The sequence below is a fragment of the Oreochromis niloticus genome, linkage group LG20, assembly GCF_001858045.2.
Source record: "Oreochromis niloticus isolate F11D_XX linkage group LG20, O_niloticus_UMD_NMBU, whole genome shotgun sequence".
Classification (NCBI taxonomy): domain Eukaryota; kingdom Metazoa; phylum Chordata; class Actinopteri; order Cichliformes; family Cichlidae; genus Oreochromis; species Oreochromis niloticus.
In genome coordinates this window covers 21,819,088-21,839,356 of record NC_031984.2, presented here as the reverse complement: position 1 = coordinate 21,839,356, position 20,269 = coordinate 21,819,088, and the positions used below count along the sequence as shown (strand labels likewise).

The window sequence follows — 20,269 nt, the reverse complement described above, 5'->3', positions numbered from 1 at the left end:
GGGGTAGGCTTTCTCCCAGCATGCCATGCTCTGTGCAGTTTGATTAAAACTGAAGTAGACAGAGTTTCTCATGTATGCTGTTTCTGTTGGCACATTTCTTCCAATTACCCATCACCCCCAGTCCATGAGTCAGAAGTGCCCAAAAAATATGCATTTTGACCCTTGAGACCCTGTGTGGGTTTTCCCAGTGTTATATTCAAAGAAGCGTGTAAACAATTCAGAGCAGAACTGTGTGTGGTGATAAACCACACTGCACCGTCAAACCCACGGAAATTAAAGGTGATTATTCCATGATGAAATAAGGCAGCGATTAAAAAAAAGGAGGAGAGAAAGGAAACACAAAGCCCCAATTTTGTAACATAAAGTTATCTGAAGCTGACAATAAATGTATGATTACACATGTCTGAAAAGCGGCAGCCCAGAACATGTTTGCATAAGCATCTACCAGCATTACAGTCACATAAGAGGAGAACTTGCAGTGAACCCAGGAAGAGTAATGGCATGACCATTAGCAGTGGCAATGCCACAACTTGCTTCTTCTTCAGATCAATAGGGCTCAGCTTTATTTTTATGGCATGCTTTACCTGCTTTAAAGCCAAAGAAATAAAACGTTTTAGCTGCATGGTGCTGTGTGATGATGCTGTTCAGTGTATGATGTAAGATGCCCAGATTACACAAAATGATTGATTCTTGCTATATGACAAATGTATTATTTTCTTTTTCTTAATTTGAAGAGAATCTCTAAGTTTTAGTCCCCGCATAGAGATACTGATATGTGATGATGGAGCTGAATAAAACAAAATAATGATTTATCCAGTGATTCGACCAGGTTTCAGGAACCGCCACATAACAAAACCTAACAACTGCTAAAATCAGGCTAATTATCTGAAGTGACCCGAGAGCTAACAGTACTGGGACTCCAATATAATGAGGGGTTTCCTCTTCTTCCCATTCTGCTGACAGTGTTTGAATGCAAAGACTATGGACATTTGAGAATACACACTATACAGCTGATAATTCTCTAGTGTAAAAGGGTTGTAACTCTGAGAGGTTTTAGGAGCTGATGGCATTAGTATAGCTGACCCCTGACCATTTGCTTTTGTTGCCCTTTCCTTAAGTAGAGGAACACATTAGCCACTGCTTCTTATTACCCTTTCTGTTATGGCAGCACCAAGCCAAGAAGCTCCAACTTACCTCTTGTTACCTAAGCTTTCTATTTGGCCTCGTACAAGAGTCTCTTTCCTTGGAGAGCTGCTCTCCCAGCAGACCCAGACGAGCTCAGGGAGCACTTGTCAGAGACCTGTTGTATAGCAGAATGAATGGCGAGGCCTCAGTACAAATTCTTACACGCTCTCAGTCGGCAAAGGCCAGCATTGACTGACTGGTTGTGTTAATTTAGCTGCCTTTCAGTCTACAGGCTTCTGGGCCTCAATGGCAAAGGAGCTAAAAAACATCTGAAGTGTCAGAGCAAGAATGTGCCACTCACCCCGAAGCAACACATCATTAACAAATGTCGGGCAACAAACAAACAGCGATAGTTAAACAAACCAGGGAGGTAAGCGCTACACTTTACCTCGCTGCACATTGATAACCTGCACGGTGGGTGATCCAGATTAACAGGAAACAATCAAGCTGGAGGAGGAACTCTGCTAAACTGTTGAACCACAAAAGAGCTGTGGTGAGACAGTTTTTGATACTAGAGGGAAAAACTGTGCCCACTCTCTGTCATTCTTCCCAGTGATAAAGCTGCGTGGCAGCTCAGACTGAGGTTACTCGGGGGATGGCCCATGCCCTCAGCACGCCAACACCCACTCTGACCAGCGGGCTGACTCAGATACTGAGGGCAGACAGGGCACTGCACACTGACAGACATTTGACTCAGACTTAGTTATGTGCACTCCTGGCCTGAGGCGTTGCACTGAAATGCTTTGCAGCCAAGCTTTGATTTACTGGCTGGTTTTGGCAAGGACGCATGCAACCGGTATCACACGCCTTTTCCTTACAGGGGAGAGACACCCTGAAAACTGGTTTCATGCTCATACTAGAGCCCACATCTAAAGATAATACAGCCACAGAGGGCAAGGTGCCACCTATGAGCCCATTAATTCATTTTTACACACTCTCTCTAAACTGGCTCTTTGAAAATCAGATCACTGCAGACTTTTAATGCTTTTCCTTATTTTCCATCATATATAAACTGTAATATTGGTGGATGTTCCCATTCATCATGTCAGTAATGAGATCAGCATATGAGCAAACAATCTCTGTGAGTCAAAGATTGCACTAAACGTTGTGTTTCAGGCAGTTTTTTTCTACTATTGGTTGTCTGAGTCCCTGTGCACAGTCCAAAGACATCAATGGTGATTCCAAGTTGATCATAGGTGTGAATGGTTGTCTGTCTCTTTAACAGACTAGGGACCTATCTAAGTTGTCTACTTCTCTCCCTATGCCCTTGCCCAGGTGGGATAGGGTCCAGCCCCAGTGCAACCCTAAACTGGATAAGCAGAAGAAGCTAGCTAGCTGGTTGGCTGGATGGATGGATGGATGGATGGATGGATTGTTAGAAGATTATTGTGAACAGCAAATCATGCAAAGCTACTCTTTATGAAATTGGCTTATTAAATATCATTAAACTTAAATTAATTAAACTTATCGATATTAAAGTGCTCAGAAGAGCTGGAGGGAAACTAAAAACTTGTTAAAAACCCCTCTTTGGGTTTGTGAACAGACACTTTATATCCCTCATTAAAATAAAGACATTGATGAAAGTTTTAAATCCATAATAACTATTTTCTCAACCACTTGAGGGCAACAAAAACATGTTGTGAGCAGGTAGACATAACCTTAGCAAATCTGGTGGCAAACAGTTATCTATTGCATATAATTTTGCTGTTGCTTTATAATGAACTTAATTTGAGCTACTGCTTAACACCGGTTCTTTTTTATGTTATTATTCTTACGATCTGCTTATATCTCCTGTGTCAAATCAGCAGTTTGAGTTTAGCCACTTCACACAGCTTCTCTTCTTTGCACATACGACGTAAAAAATGAGGGACAGAGTTTGACATTTCTTTCTTTACTCTGATTTTTTGGACTTTTATGGACCTGTTTGTGCAGCAGCTCTGACATGTCTGCAAGTCACAGTTCTCCTGTTTACACCTAAAAGTCGACACTTCCAGTAGTTATGCATGCTTGTTGGTGGGTCATGTGTTCTGTGCAGATGCCGTGAAGAGAGAGTCACGCCACGTCACGGCTGCTGGGAAACTTCAGGCAGTGCAAAGTAATAATATATCTGAGGTCAAAGGGTTGTTTCACGGTGACAGCAAAGGAGCCTCGTCACATCGCATGTGATGCAAGTGGCAGACCAACAGCTCCGTAGCTTTGCTGAGCCGTGTGGAGACTTTCATGTGGTGAGTGATGTGCTGCAGTGTGACTGGTCGCACCACTTCCTATTGTTCCCTTGTCACTGATAACCTCTGTGACTCGGGCCAAAGGAAGGAAGGCCGTCGCTTATTTTGTGGCGGTGGGCTTGTCAGCTCTTTGTCCACCGATAACTTATTAACTTAAAGAGTCCTCTGAGAGAAGAATGAATCCTCACATGACTCGCTGTATGGTTAACTAAGAGTAAACAGCCTTTCAGGCATCTCTGAGATGTGATATCCTCCAAGAGGATTGAGCACAAGCCTGTCAGGAGGGAACAGATTCATTTCCTTCTACCCTTTCATTTTAAATCATCAGTTATAAATAATGATCAATGCATGTTTTTAAATGACTTTAGAGCACTTTGCTCTCATTTACACACATACGCAACAAGAAAATGGACCTGCAAACAGGTTGTGTGGAAAGTTTAGCGGAAACTTATCAAAAGGCATTTAAAATAACCTGAACATCTATGATGAACAGTATGGACAGTAAAAATGAAGCCATATTGAAGCCATCTCTGCTAAATGTTGGTAATATTGTTCTTATCAAAAGCTGTAGCTCTTAGGTAAACAGTGTAATCTGCTTCACTGATTAACTCAGCTGATGAGGCCTGTGGGACTCTCATGCTGTCAGGACAGAGACCAGAGTCAGATGAGGTAACTTCACACCTCAGGCATTGAGCTGATGTCATGTGTCTGCTGCCTTAATTGTTCACTGTTTATCTGCGCCAATGTGCTGCTCTCACTCGGCCTGCTTTACAATCACTTCAGCTGTTTCACTTGAAGTGAAAAAATGGCAAAAGTTAACCAAATTTCATGTGCAAGAAGTCAGACTGCCTTAAGCCTGGAAACTGAAAGGAGAATTAAACCCACTGTCTGAGGTCTAAAAATACCTTGACACCAGCTAATGCGTGATGATGTGGTTACACACTCAATGTAGAAGGGAGGAGCGAGCAATCAGCATGAAACCTAAAGGTTTCATCACTGTGTTTCACAGCCAAGATAGCTTTCCAACCTATGAAAGAACCATTTGTGAAGCTGCAAGTTTAGCCATGGCAGACAGCTTTCAGCAAGTCTGCTTAGTTTCCTGGCAAAAGTACAACATGGAGAACAATTATTGGCCCACATACATTTTAACATTTTTAGTTTTGGATGTTATTTTATGGAGAGAAATGTTTTTGTTTGTTTGTTTGTTTTTTGTTATGTTTTTTACTTGTGAACAAACAAATTAGGCTGTCGCCTTATAATTCTATTCAAAGATTTAGAAAATAAAGTTAGTAAGTCTTTTAATATCAGTACTGCTAATATAAACAACATTACAAGGGACGGATAGACAGATAGATAACAGATAATAATAATAAAAATAATAAGTAATAATAAATGACCCAGTGTAAACCCAGTGAAGACACAGATTCTCCTATATGCATCAGTGAAGTTAAAACTACTATGGATGCTTAAATTGGTTAGATCTGCACAAGTGACTGTTTTGTCAGCTTTGGACTAAGGATGGACTCTACACTTGCATCGTGCCTCCAAATGTAAGCCAGGGCTACGAGACGGTACAAGTATACAGTCCATACTCATCCTCACATTTATTAGCAGAGGCCTAACTTGGAAATTAATTGAAAAGGTCTCTTAATTTCATGGTTGTGTAGTGGCTAACAACAGAAGTTACAGTTAAGTACAGAGAGCTGTCTCTCTGCTGAATCCACATATTTGGCGGTTTACTCTCTGCCAATGCTTCTATAAATCAACGCCTTTGGTTGAAAGTCTCACAGTTTTGTTTGTTTTGTTTTTTTGCAACTGTTACTTAACTGCAATGTTAACAGGTCTTAAACTCCTTTGTGCTTCAGCTCTGGTGTCAAACGGTGGTTGTTAATCGCCATCTTGTGGTGAACATGGCGCACTACATGTTGAGTCGAGGTCATCAGGGTCGGCCCATACCTAAAAAGCAGGTACACGACGAAGCGTGTGCTCGTGAACACATTTGTGTTTCTTGTCAAAAGAAAAGCAGCAGCTTTAAAAAACAAACAAACAAACAAAAGTCATTTCAATCACCCTAATTAATTAATGGATATAATCTGGCTAACCTGGGGAGCATAGGTTCTGCGGAGGAGTCTTGATGATCCCCAGTGCGCTGACACGGCCGTTCACGCTTCAGGTGAGCCAGTAATGTGTTGTTAGTGCTCCTGATCAAATCCCACCATTGTCAGGACGAATGATAATCCTCCTGAGTACCTGCAGGCAGTCCTACATCCAGCAGCAGCAGCAGGAGGATACAGGTAGCAATGGCCTCTTTAGCCTAACAGCTGGACTAGACTAACCCCTGGTGCTTTGAAACGGTCCATTACCTTATTTACAGTAGGCTCCTGTTTATGGATAAACACGCAAACGCTCTGCTCCTTTTCCTCAGAAAACTACGGTTCATTTACAATTAGTTCAAATTAGACTTGAAAAGCTTAGTTTATTAAGTTTAATTAGCGGACATAAAATTTAAAAACTAGACCTCAAAAAAAGAAAGTAAGCAAGAAAGAAAGAAATCTTAACTGGTAACTTTGAACTAATGTGTCAGCAAGTTCCGCCTGAGGAGGCCGTTGATGTAAATGTTTACTGAGACCATGAGATATCCATGACAGCAAGAGACAGGTGCTTATATTTTGATAACTACTCTAAACTGAACATTTTTAGACATAAAAAAAAAACAGAAATGAACAAACCCAACTAGCTGAAATAAACTAAATTCAAAGTAAAAGTATAAAACGTTAAAAATAAAAGAAAAAAAAGAAAAAAGATAAGAGTTCCAATAGAAAATGTAGATTCAAGCCTAAAGTGGTGCCTGTGTTATTTATCAAGCAATCTGCCTTTTTTTAAAAACATGAATGTGGGGTGTGGGGAGGGGAACCTTTTTAGGGTGGGGTGGGGATTACACATTCCAGATGTTGAGCAGTGGAAGTGAGTGGGGATATGCCAGCTTATACTTCTGTATCGACACATTGTGGAAACGTCTTTGTTTCTGTAAGGTAACTGTTCAGCACAGAATGCATTGAGGCTGCCTGCTGTTCTGTGATGCTTTTCTCCTTTCATCCTGTCATGCTGAGTGAGCGCAAGCACAGGTGTGGTTTACTTTTCTGTGAGGCGTGAGAGGCAGATCTTTCAGTTAGCAGCTTTCAGGCTACTTCTGTGTTTCATGTGAGTAATCTCTTTAAACCAGCATGTGTCTGTTCAAATCAATGACAAATGATCTTATTTTCATGTATCTGCCCCCTGGGCCATGATGGCCGATATGCTTTCTGCAAGAATTCTTCTGTTGTTCAACACTTTCTGCACATTCAAAACGTATCTGTGTTCTTTTTTTTCCAGGAATGAAAACAGCCTGTTTAATCAGACTGTTATACCAAATATGGATGTCTGCCCATGCGCCTATTTCCTATTTTAATAGCAGAATATAAAGAAGTAAGGGGTGCCTTGTTTTTTTACAATTACAAGCACCATCTGCTTGTTGGTAATTGATTCTTTTATGCCCACATAGCGTAAACAGTCTGTAGTTTCATATTGGTTTTAATCGGACTCTACATCAACCTGTGTGGTACAAACAGTCTGTACACTTCCTAAAGAGTCTCCAGTGATGCAAAATACAAGTCTTTGTCTGCTATTTTCTGTCTTCTACCCTTTGCTATAATTAAGACTTTGCACCCCTTTTTGACACAAAAGGTGCCCCCAGCCAAGGATGCTTGGTAACAGGACCATACAGAAACTGCTCTCTGTTTAAACACCATGTCACTGAGCTGGTGATGAATGTGTTTTTTACTGGGCTTTGTTTAATTAATGCTGAATTGCCGAGCCTGACATGGTAAACAATTAGGGTGAAATTCTGTCACATTAGTAGCTGTGAAACAGCCCGAGCGGATCCCAGTCTCAGCTCCATAAACGGACTCATAAGAGCTTAATCCTGTTGATGGAAACAGAATCCCACCCGTGGCAGCCCCGCTGCCCCAGGTGCAGTAGCCACTCAGGCCCAAGCTTGTCTCCCTTTATTGAGGCTGATGAATTGAGAGGAGCCTCTTGGGCATGCAGCCCAGGCTGTGGTTTGGCTAATTAGAGGCTCTGTTTTCTCATAAATATCTATAGCAATGAAAATTAGGTAAATAAAGGCTGCAGTTCCACCCTGTGAAAGTGTGAGGTAAAAACATCTCAGTGGAGAGTGACACTGTGAGGGAAACCTGGCAGATGTGTGCTTTTACAAGAGAAATAACTGTTCTAAATTTTTACTTCTTCGAGCATATAATGACAGCTTAACCTGCAATTGAGCTGTGCAACCACAACCTGATTGGGGCAGCCTCACCTCTGGTGCCTGTGCCCCAATGAGGTTTATTGGTGCCTGGACCTGGTAGTATAGAGTGTGTATGGGGAGTGTGAGTGTGTGCATAGCATCCATTTCTGTGCATCTCTAAGTTGGGGGTGTGTGTGTGTGAGTGTTTGTGTGCATGAGGATGGGAATGCATGCTTATGTCTGTGTGTAAATTTTTGTCTAGGTCACACAGACACACAGTATCTTGGGCTGCTGCTGATCCAAAAATATCTTGTATTATTAGTACTATGTGCTGTTGCATGCATATATTGGTTGTTACTGTGGTTTCCCAGTGGGTTTTTTTCCCCTCTCCCTCTGTCCCTCTTCTTCTCCTCTATTTTTCTCTCCCTCTCTTTCTGTTAACCTTTCCCCCAACTTCACTGTCTTTCTTTCTGTTTTTTCTTCTCTGTCCACCAGCCTCGTCCGTTACGGTTGTAATAATCCAAAATAAAAAATCCCAATAAAGTTCTAATAGATTTTGACTATCAAGTGGACCATTATAGCCTTCGCTATAATGGTCCACTTGTGAAAGTAAATCTGTTTGGCATTTTTTGGCCTTCGGACATCAATTCTGATTGCTACATATACAAATAAAATGATCAGGTATAACATTACGACCACTGGCAGGTGAAGTGAATAACACTGATTATCTCTTCATCATGGCACCTGTTAGTCAGTGGACTATATCAGGGAGCTATTGAACAGTTTGTCCTCAAAGTTAATGTGTTAGAAGCAGAAAAAAGTGTAAGGATTTGAATGGGTTTGACAAGGAACACATTGGAATAGCTAAACAACTGGATCAAAACATTTCCAAAACTGCAGCTGTTGTGTGGTGTTCCCAGTCTGCAGTGTTCAGCATCTATCAAAAGTGATCCAAGGAAAGAAAAGTAGTAAAGTAGCGACAAGGTCATTGGAGGCCAAGGCTCAATGATGCACGTGGGGACTGAAGGCTGGCCTGTGTTTCCAATCCAACAGATGAACTACTGTAGCTCAAACTGATGAAAAAAGTTTATACTGGTTCTCAAAGAAAGGTGTCAGAATACACAGAGCATCACAGTTTTTGTATACGGGACTGAATAGCTGCAGACCAGTCAGGGTGTCCATGCTGACCCCTGTACATCACTGAAAGCACCAACAATGGGCACATGGGCATTTGTGTGGGTCATTTACCTGGGGAACACCTGGCACCAGAATGCACTAAAGGATGAGTGTGATGCTTTGGACAGTGCTCTGCTGGGACACTTTTGGTCCTGCCATCTATATGGATGTTACTTTGAAATAAACCACCTACCTTTCTTAAGACCTGTTTCATAGTAACAGTATTCCCTGATGGCGTCTTTCAGCAGGATAATGCACCCAGGATAATGCCACAAATAGTTTGTGGAGCACAACAATGAGTTTGAGGCTTTGGCTTGGCCTCCAAATTCCTCAGATTTCAATCCAATCGAGATTCTGTGGAATGTGCTGGACAAACAAGTCCGATCCACAGAGGCCCCACCTCACATCTTACAGGACTTAAAGGATCTGTTGCTAATATCTTGGGGCCACAGACCCCAGCACACCCCAGACCTAGGGGTCTAGTGGAGTCCATGCCTCCACGGGTCAGGACTATTTTGGCAGCAAAAGAGGAACCAACACAATATTAGACAGGTGGTCATAATGTTATGCCTGGGTGTATTGTGACGGCTTGTTTATTCCTAGCGATACTGACAGGGAGAGAAAAATCATTTGGGAGTTGTTCTTTTTCTAAATTATCAGTAAAGACTTGTCATCATTAGTCAGTACATTCAGCTGCAATAAGGTTACATTCAACATCTGTTAATCTGAGATTAACAGCAGATAATGAGATCGGACCTGATCGGTTATCTTGGTATCTTTTAGTGCTGGGAATATTTTGACAGCAAGGATGTTCCCGTAATCACATTGTTATTACTGAGTCCTGCTGATAGCTGTAAACAAAGGCTCAGGGCGTCCTCAGATAAGACATCCTCGCCTTTTTAGCAGTTTGGCAACAACCAAACACAAATATTTTAGAAATCTGTCAGTGATGTGTGTAAAACTAAAAACGGTGCTCTTATTTTTGTTTTCATACCCAAATTTGAGCTGGCGCTCTGAGATTTTAATCAAGCACACCATTCAACCACTACAACCAAATAAATAACTGTAATTTGGCATCATAATCGAAAAATACTAATGTGCTTTGCAATTTTTGGATTTTTCTAAAACAGTATATTTAAAAATTCATGGATAACAGAAATAATTATATTTTAGTGTTAAAAATATAATTTCAGTTAGAAAGCTTGGTGGAATTACTGAAACATAAACTTTACAGTGCCTTACATTAATTAGTAAGGTACTGTAAATCAACACCATCAATGAAGTCACTTACATCCTTTTTTTCTCCCACTCCCTCCCTGCCCTAATCTTTTACTTATTTAGCCTTCCTCATCCCCCCCCCCCCCCCCCCCCTTCCTTCTTTCTCTGCCATTTCCCCCTGTCTCTTCCCATTAATGACCTAAATATTTATAGTTCCAGTTGTAAAGCCCCTTTGTTGTGGAAGAAGCCTTTGTTAATGGAATGCTAATACTAGGACTTTAATATGAACCAAAAGGTGATTTCGCAGAAGGAGAGGATTCAAACACTGGACACAGAAGTCAGATAAAGAGTTCAAAAAGCAAATGTTTGATCCAGGAATCGATGTACACATGCAGACAGTCAGATAAAGATTCATGAGGAGAATGATCAAAAAGCACAAGGGAACAATAAAAGACAACACAAGAAAATACAAACCTGGAAAAGATATTTGGAATGCAAACTAGGAAAGAAAACACAAGGAGTGCGAACTGGAAAGCTGTCTGAAGAGGCTGATCGTATAAAGCAGGGGTGTAAAACATAAGGCCCGAGGGCCAGAATCGCGGGACTGTTTTGTAAATGTGGGAGAGGGCATAGACTTTAGACTTTAACCTTATTTTCTAAAGTTTTACAACCTTTCTACCGATGAAGGCCTCCCCCACGGCCATTCATGCTACACTAATGTAATTAAGTAACAGATAAACAGTTAAATTAGAGAAAAGTTACTGTACCAAAGTAATTCTGTTTTTGTTTATGTGTTTGTTTTTTACAGTAGTAGATTTCAGAATTCTGTGAATTAAATCAAATGTTTTTTAATTACAGGAGAGTCTGAGCAATGAGTTGCAAAAATTTTCTGTAATTTTAGACATTTATTTCTTACACCTTAAGCCCAAAGAGTCATGCTGACAGATTTCTTCTTTTTGTTACAGCAACGTTTCTTTATTATGTAGAAAAACTGAAAATGTAAGAAAAAAAATATTATATTAAAAAATTTGAGGGATTAAATGTTTAGTTTAACTTCTTTACACTGACAGAAAGGGGATTTTCACTGGTCCCACATTCTTAAGATCAAAGTGAATTGTATGTGGCCCACAATGTAAAATGAGTTTGACAGCCCTGGTGTAGACTAACATACTGGCGAAAAGAGGGACAGACTTTTTTTTAATTTTTGTCAGAACAGACTTCTTTGGTTAAGAAATATCAAATTAAATCAAATATTTCAGTTACCTAGGGTCACAGATGACATCTTAGACCTTCGAGGGTTAATGAATGAATTACTGAAAAATACAAGCAGGTAGGTATACAGAAAGATTCCATCATCACACATAAGTAAAAAATCTGAAATCCAACCATTTTATTGGAAATTTAAATGGAAAAATCAGCTCTCACACTCTTACAGTCTTAAGTTAGATTTATGCGCTGCCCAGTCTGCGTGACTTAAGTTTAATATGAGCACTAAGAAAACACTCTAAGAGCTCTAAATAAAGTCTGAGAAAATGTTCATTCGCTAAAATTCCAATAAAAATTTCACTTAAAATATTTCATAGTGTCGTCCTGCCCTGTGTTGTATGGTAGTAAAGCATAAGACACCAGCAAATGCCTGTTGAGCAGAATTAGGCAAACTCTTACTGACAATTAACATTCACTCAAAGTTAATCACCCTAAAGACGCCCTCCAAACCAAATGATTACACGATGCAAATAAACCCATCTAAAACACTGCAAAGAAGAAATAGGCTTTGTGTTGGACTTTCCTTTTGCTTTCATATGGCAACAGAACGAGGAACACACAAAAAATCGCGACAAAGGAAACAGAACATGTCATCACTATTAGACAGGTGAGGTTAAAACAAAGATTGAAGTGTAAATTATTTAATGACATAAGGACTGCTTACAGTCTCTAATTTAACTGTATTGCTAAATTTCAATAAGCTAATTGAGGTCTCATAATTAAAAATTCTCTTATCAGAAGGAAACAGGAAGTATCTGGTTACTTAATGTCCCGCTAACATTCCTCACAGACTTTGGGTTATATTGATGTACCAGCATCATACAGCCCAGCACATCCCAAAAGTGCGCTATTGGATTGAGATGTGGTGACTGTGGAGGCCATTTGAATACAGTGAACTCTCTGTCATGTTCAAGAAACCAGTTTGAGATGATCTGAGCTTTATGAGATGTCAGAAGATGAGTACACTGCAGTCACAAAAGGATGGACATGATCAACAATAATACTCAGACAGGATGTTGAGTTTAAAGCATGAAAGTTTCCCCCACACTATCACATCACTGCTGCCAGTCTAAACTGTTAACACGATGCATGATGCATCCATGCTTTCATGTTGTTTATGCCGAGCTCTGAAACCACCATCTGAGTGTTGCGGCAGAAATCGAGACTCGTGAGAGCAGACAACATTTGTCCAATCTTCTCCAATTTTGGTGAACCTGTGTGAGTTGTACTCTCAAGTTCCTGTTCTTAGTTGGGAGGAGTGACACCTGGTGTGGTCTTCTGCTGCTGTAGCTCATCTGCTTCAAAGTTTGATTCAGAGATGCTCTTCTGTGTATGCTGTGTTTGCATGTTGCTGCTGTTGCTGTTGTTATGTCTACATGTTTAAATGCATTTAGATGCTGCCATGTGATTGGCTGATTAGATATTTACATCAATGATCAGATGAACAGTTTATATTAATATGCCATAACGTGACGGACAATAAATGACCTGAACACACACATGTGCTTGTATGTAACACCTAATTATTTATTAAGACTATTTAAATTGAAATTAATCAGTGTATGGATTGGTCTGTATATTTTTTCACTAAATTTAATTTTTATCCTTTGGCATTGTTTTTAAAAACAATAAAGCACCTTTATTTATTTTCTTAAACATCTTTATATATGTTTTAATTCCCTAAGATGAAGCAATCTTATTTTCTTCTTTATATTTCTGATTTTCAGCCTCAGAAGAGTCACAAATGACGTACAAGTTGCCCCACTTTCTTCCGTCTGTCTATCTGGCTCTCCTGCCTTAGCTGGAAACATTGCATGGGAAAGTTTCATATCCGCTGTCACCCCATGATGTCACAACAGTGAGGTATCAGCTGACTGACACACACCTCCCATGACACCCATATCTGCTGAGGGACCTCTTTTAGAGCTGCTAGCCTCTGTGGCTACTTGCTGAGGTTTAAGCACACTTATTTGATCAAATGTCAGGATTGAATTATAAAACATACGTAGCTTTAATTAAATATGCCAAGAGTTTTTCAGCTAATTAAACAACAGTAACATTAAGGCTACTCTAAAAGCAGATTAGCAGTTTGCCAGGGCAGAATCTATTTAAAGTTCAGAAATGTTATACCTCTGTTAGAGATGGCGGCTGTGAGAACACTGCGTGTATTACGTGATCAGAAGCACCGCTCTATATATATCAGATCATGGGGCTTGCCTTGTCGCATGCTCACATGCAAGAACACCTACCAGAGGACGTACAGCATGGTGCTGCAGAGACTTCCTTGACCTTCATCTCCTGTAGAGCAGGACAGCTTGAAGCAGGACAGGTAGGAACCATGTTTGGATGTAAAAGTGCAACAAAACAGCTAAAATACATAAACATTTGAATTCTATTTGCTTTCATTTTAATTTCACGGAATTATGAAATTAAAAGATTATATTACGCTACATTATATGCTACTTATATTACATTGCTAGAGATGTAAGTTGTGGCATTTTAGTTATATGATTTTTATTGCAATTTAAATTGTGAATTAAAAATGATGCGCACTTAAAATTCATATCCTTGTATTTTTATGAGCAGCTTTATTATTGAGTTGATTTGAGAGTTTGCTAGTCATCCTGAGAAGATCTCTAAGTGCTAATATTACCTGATAACAAATGTGTTTGCTTTTAATGGGTTTTACCTGACAGCTCTTTTATTTGATTTTGCAGGTTTTGTTGGAAGTTGAAGCAAAATGGAAGAATTTGAATATAGTGTGGAAATCTGTGACCGTGACTGGGAGTGCTTCTTTGCTGAGTGCGAGGAGTGTAATCTGCTTCCTCCATCGCTAGCAGGTCTCGAAGATTCGGGGATGAGTGACATTGATGACACAGGGTCTGTTCTGGCCATGAGGGCTCAGAGAGTCGATCTAACCACAGGGTTTTCTGAGACTGACCGCCCCATCGATGGGCCCCCACTCTGTGAGGGCTCTCCTGTGGAACACTACCTCAGCAAACACGGCATAGGAGGGATGGAGAGCGTCCTCTCGGGCAGCGAGGAGGATATCCACCTGCAGTCTGTCAATATGTTTTTTGAAAGGCTGAAAAGTCTGACAGAGCCTGAGCCAAGGCGAGTGAACTTTGGAAAAAACAGTGAGGCAATACAAGAGAAGGAGCGGTGCAGCGATGGGCAGCAGGCCAGTAGAGGTGCACTGCCAAAAAACATCCAAAAGTTAAACTTTCTGCCTGCCAGGGGTGAAACCGCAGTTGGCAAAGAGACCGAGAGGCCTGTCGACACCATCAGAAAGACAAACACACTGAGAAAAGTGCACTCTGAGCCCAGCATTTCCTTGCAACATGCAGCCAGTAACTCAGTATTCAACACCAACAAATCAACTGAAACTGAGTTATTCATCAGGGAGGAAGCCTGCAAAGAACCCAGAGTCAGCGAGGTACAGCAGTGGAATCGTGACTCACTGGGCACGGCCGTCTGCTCGGTGACGACACCAAACAGCTATAAGGTGCAAACATGCGCACTTCTACATGACTTTAAACAGGAAGAATTGTTGAAACACCTCTGTAAAAAGTGTGCCACTGATTTAGCCAGTGATTTGGACATGGCAAATATTAAATGGCAGGAAGAGCAAACCCCTATTGTTTCACAGTCAGACACAGGATGTTCAAACAAAGCAGTGATCCAAGAATCTCCGTCTGCTTCCATGAAGAGGAAGAGGAGAAAGAAGAGACGGCTCAGTGTGGAGCAAGGCGAAGGTGGGCACGGATACGAGAAGCAGGTTTTAGTCAAGCCGAGTGACTCGGAGGAGGAGCAGTGCGCGTCAAAAGCAGAAACAGGTCTCTGTTTTTCTGAGGATATCAAGTCGTTTTATTTAAACGAACCACAGAAAAATCTCGCATCTCTTTTAACGCCATATTCAATGACCAGCAGCAGTTTCCCGGTGATTATATCCTCTAATCCTCCATGTGATAGTCAGCACCAATATTTGTCAGAGAGCGTGGTCAGGCAGAGGAGGAGTACAGATACATCCGACAATAATTTAGTAAACAATAGCTCAGCGACCACACTGAGTCAAACTGATGACAGTGTAACGTCTGCACCAATCAGCAGTGCTACTGTGCCAACAAACGCTGAGGTTTGCAGCAAGTCGCAGGAAGAAAAATCAGCTGGACTGAAAATGTATCCTAAACTGCCAGTTTTAATGACAGTAGGTGAAACTGGTAAACAAGACATGGGAATGGAAAGTCAGAGCCGGGACATAAAAGCTGAGGGGCTTCACTCCGTCACTTCACCTGAAAATGAACAGAATCTAACATCTGCTGTAGAGGTCAAAGCAGTAACTCATAGTGTTTTATCGAGCTCAGAGTCAAATGCTACTTCTGTGGAAGTCGGCCAAAATGACAGACGACCCGCCGCTAAGTCAGTCCTGGCTGTGGAGGCTGGAAATTCTGGCGGGGACGAGCCCACACTGTGTCACAGTGAGGCTGAGCCCCAACAACAGCTGGAAATGGAGTTTCACAACACAGACCAATATAGCGCCACAACGGCAAACACCGACTATTCTCCACCAGCAGCCTCAACTTTAAAAGGTTTGCTCACAAAACCTCTGCAATTAAAAGCTTCTGCCTGCAAAGTTATCAGCGCTCAATTTACATCTGATAGTTTTAATCCCTCGCCCGATGAAAGCTTTCTGTCTAAAAGTTCACCCTGTATAGGTGTGAATACTGTAGCACAGCAAACAGAGCGTCTTCTTGAGGTTCACACCTCACCCGAATTAGATATTTCAGAGAAAAGCACAGAAGCACTAGATGCATCACAGATAACAAGCAAGAGTCGGGCAGAAACCAAATCAGCCGTGTCTGAAGATGTACCAACAAGTCTTTCAGATATCACAAATGTATCATCCTGCTGTACTCTGAACACAGAGTCACTGTCGAATGGAAATATCACAGACATGTCGCTAAGTTTCTGTTCATCTGTCAGTGAGCAAGAGTCTGGAGGTCAAGGAGGAAAAAAGGGGGATGAGAAATGTGGACTCAAAAGCAGCCCAGACTCAGTGTGCGATTTGTTGGGAAAAGCAGAAGATGCCATCTTGGTACCTGAAGCTGAATGTAAACCTGAACGGGTGCTGAATCCAGTGTTTGCTATGTCTTCCTTTTGGAGTGAGATGGAGAAGCTGACAATAAATGACATTCTGGGTTTGAGAATGATCAGCAAAGCTGCTCCACCCAGCTCCCTCCCACCGTTACAGGAAAACGAGGAGATGGCAGATTCGGGCTTTTTTACTCAAATAGACAAGTCCACACCCGAGCAAACGGCCGAGGACGCCTCCGGTTTCCCCGATGCTGTAGAATCATGTTTCAATCCTAATAGCGCGGCCAATTTTTCCCCTTCACGAAGTGTTTTATGGGAGAGTGAATCAGCCCACGTGAGCCAAAGTGCTGATATTTACCCGGAAAATGTGATGCTGACATCTGTGAGTGACACTTCTCGACCTTTCCTCTCAGAAAAGGCTGAAAAGTGCCTCCGAAAGATTTCCAAAAATATCAGCGTGCACAACTTGCGCGCACTCGAGTCTGAGTCATTCAGCCACACGCAGAAATGTAAAACTTTACAAACAGTAGATGAAGGAGAATCTCAGAAAGCAGACTATGTTTTGCCTAAGCAAGACAAAGGCACAGATCCTCCGCCTTCCTCTCTGACAGACAGTTACAGCATCTCTCTCATAGATATATTTCAGTACTTCTTGGGAGGGAAACAAACTGCTCCCAGCCAACCAGCTGCAGATAACTTAACCACCTTCTACAATGACGGGAATTCAGTCCCTGAAACGTATGATCATTTTTTCTCTGAGTTCGACACAGAAAGCTTCTTCTATCCGCTCATCGCAACTGAAGATGAGACCAAAGACAAGCCGGTTCCTATCTTTTCCAGCTCTCGCTCATCTAACAGAAACTTCCAGTTCCCGGAAGCTTATGATTATTTCTTTGCCTCATCCTCCTCATCTGACGAGTCATGTGCAGAATCCGATGAAGAGGATAACACCGGTCCTGTCAGGGTGGTGACCAGGTTCAGCCGCAAGGCGAGCTCGTCTCATATTTCTAAAGACATGTATGATGATTTCTTTGCAGAGAAAGACTTCAGACAAAACTTCTTCTGGAAAACAACATTCTCCTTTAGGAACATAAATTTTTTAGCATCTACAGTCCAAAACCAGGCGTCGAACTCTCTTTCTCTCGTACCTGCGAGGCAAAGGGGCAGTTCTCATGCAAGGACAGTTTCTTCTCTAAATGCACTGGGAAATGAAGACGTGATGTTTCCTGATCCACTGCTCTACCACTTTGAGGACAGGGTATTCAGCCAACTAGCACAGCAGCCTTTCAGATACAAAGACCTGCAGACGGCCGTTTCAAATCCAAGTAAGTCCACTTTAACGCAACGATGCACACAGTAACCGTGGAAATGCGTTAGGCTATAAGATTGCAATGTGCAGTGGTCGAATCAGTATGTATCCTGGATTTCAGACGTAACAGTTTTGATTGGTTTGATTGAAAAAAGTAAAGAGACGAGATCTCAGTAGCATCATCACTAAAAGTCCCAAGTCCACACACAAGATGCCTTTTTTCCCCTCATTCATCATTTATGTTCTCCAAGCTTAAGCCAAGGAACCCATCTGATTTTAAAAATATCCACATATCAGATAGGGGTCTGAATTGAAATGATCAGCCAAAATCTCCTGAACGGCGCAGAAAACACAGCCCAGAGGAGGTGAAAGGAGCCTAGTTGTCTTCTGAACACATCAACTACAGTATGCTGGACCAGATATTGTTCTCCACTCCAGCCTCAATGGAAAAGTGAAAAACATTCTGTGTTACATTATCTTGGAGTGGCACGCTTAAACTCAGCCATAATTTAAATGAGATGATTCTAAGAGCAAGATGAAGACTGCTCTAACTGTATGAACCTGTGCAACAGATTGCATCTCTGTGAGGCCTCCAGACAAAAAGCCAAAACTAATAGACTTGTATTTATTGATTGCTGTAATATTTTGCATTAAATCAGGTTTAGTTAAGCTCTTTTTTTGTTTTCCTCACATGTGGATGACTGTAATGTTGGACATGTCCACTGCTCGGTCAGCTGTTACAGTCCTGACTGGGACAGATTCTCTTTCCTCAGCTGTCACATGATCCGTACTGGACTGCAGGCATGCGGGAGTGAACCCAAGGGGAATGGTAGTACGTGATAAGTTGACTTCACTCAATGAGCGTCATATCTGAGCTCTAAGCCGGCTGTAATTGTGTTTGGTTGTGAAGGAAATTAAATTACCTCATATTTATTTATGAGTCTTTATGTGTAAATCTCTCCAATGCATTTAATTAATATGCTACTGATATGATATCTGAGCTCTTTTGCTTACGCATGAGGGTTATCTTCAAGGTCACAAATACTCACAAACCAGTTGCATCAAGCAGCCTTATATACTCCTAGAAGTAAACTGTCTGCAGGTGTTTAGGGGTTTACCGGGGCACTGTGTGACAGCAGAGAAAGGCCAAACTTGGTGGGAGTTTATTTACAGCTGCCAAACACAAATGGATTTCTCTGTACATGGTTGTTCCCTTCTTGTGTATTGCATTTCCATGAACAGCTTACCCACTCAAGACATTTCTGTCTTTGAAGGGTTGGATGCCCCGTTCCTGCCGCTCAAACAGTCAGACATGTGTCTGGTTTGCATTGCGTTTGCCTCGTGGGTGCTGAAGACTGCAAATCCACAAGTCGGAGATGCTTGGAAGGCTGGTACGTGTGCAGCATCAGCGTGTTTAATACTACAGAAAATTTCCTCTTTAAAGACTGAAATTACAAAACAATTCTTATTAAGTGATTGCTCTTAAAGTCATGACACATTGAAACTTGAACTTTAGCAACAGGATTACTCACTTTTTCCCTTATATTTTCCACACAGTTCTGCTGGCCAATGTAAGTGCCCTGTCAGCCATTCGATATTTGCGTAAGTACGTCAAAGCGGAGGCGGCCGGCAGTGAGACGAAACTGCACCACAGGGCGCTGCCTGCTCCTTCAACTCTCAGCCTCTAAATACGTCGAGGCTGAAGTGATCCATTTTTTTCCAAAAAGTCAGTGGCGGATTGTTGTAACACGTTTGCACTGTGATTACTGATCTTACGTCTCACTGAGCTTTCCAGAGAAAGTGTTTATTTTAATAGCAGTTATTTGACTTGAGTGAAACTTTAACATCCGAAAGTGTTCAGAAAAAAAAATGAAACGACCAAAGGCAAGATGAGGCAAGTTCATCTGACTGAAAGAAGGCTTCAGAAAAATCAGATGCATAAGTATGTGCGAAGCAAGCTTGGAGCTGATAAGTGATAAGTGGATTACTGTAGAGATTCAGGAGAAATTTACAGAAACTTGTTTCCATTACATGACTTTTTGTAGCAGATGCTTCTATTTAAATCAACCAATCTTTAAAATATTCTTACTCACAGTTATTGTATTTTACAGATTTGCTACTGTAACCGCTCCCATTCAGAGGCATAATTTATTTAAGGGGGACAGCATTCTGTGCCAGTATCAGTTATATGTATATTATATATTATGTTAATAGTATTTTATGTTAATGACAGAGATCTGTATACTGTTGTCATATAGGTTGCACTGAGCTGTGTATGTTGATGATAATGGCAATGATGCTTTTCAGTTGAACTAAAGTAAACAGTGTATTTAAGGCTGTGTGCTGTGTGTGTTATTGAAAAAGCAGACGTGCACTCAAACCTTTCTAAACACTAGATGGCGACATAAACTCATGTTACTGGACCCAGCTGTGTGATTTACAATGTCTTTTTCCCTTGAATGAACAAAATATTGCAGATAAGTCAGTACAGAAATATGAGACTAAGCTTATATG

The 20,269-nt window shown here is 41.3% G+C and overlaps 1 protein-coding gene and 1 long non-coding RNA gene across 6 annotated transcripts in view; one reads left to right on the top strand and one right to left on the bottom strand.

Moving 5' to 3' along the window:
* The window catches only part of LOC109196278 (uncharacterized), a 48,815-nt gene extending 43,165 nt beyond the window's left edge, over positions 1 to 5,650 (bottom strand). The window contains exons 1-2 of the long non-coding RNA XR_002057820.2: positions 5,513 to 5,650; positions 5,238 to 5,366 (exon numbers count right to left, since the gene is read on the bottom strand). This is a non-coding gene — a long non-coding RNA (uncharacterized LOC109196278). The remainder of the gene's footprint in view (positions 1 to 5,237; positions 5,367 to 5,512) is intronic.
* Positions 1 to 20,089, top strand: part of perm1a (PPARGC1 and ESRR induced regulator, muscle 1a) — a 52,710-nt gene extending 32,621 nt beyond the window's left edge. The window contains exons 1-6 of one of the 5 annotated variants that reach the window (XM_019350260.2): positions 5,471 to 5,583; positions 13,080 to 13,215; positions 13,492 to 13,681; positions 14,070 to 17,771; positions 19,030 to 19,146; positions 19,313 to 20,089. In XM_019350260.2, coding sequence (XP_019205805.1) covers positions 14,093 to 17,771; positions 19,030 to 19,146; positions 19,313 to 19,443 — 3,927 coding nt within the window. In that variant the 5' untranslated portion in view covers positions 5,471 to 5,583; positions 13,080 to 13,215; positions 13,492 to 13,681; positions 14,070 to 14,092 and the 3' untranslated portion in view covers positions 19,444 to 20,089. Of the gene's footprint in view, positions 1 to 5,470; positions 5,705 to 13,079; positions 13,216 to 13,491; positions 13,682 to 14,069; positions 18,588 to 19,029; positions 19,147 to 19,312 lie in introns of those variants that run through there. The other 4 variants (XM_025901938.1, XM_019350261.2, XM_025901939.1 and 1 more) reach the window with 4 other exon arrangements.
* Positions 20,090 to 20,269: the final 180 nt, after the last annotated feature.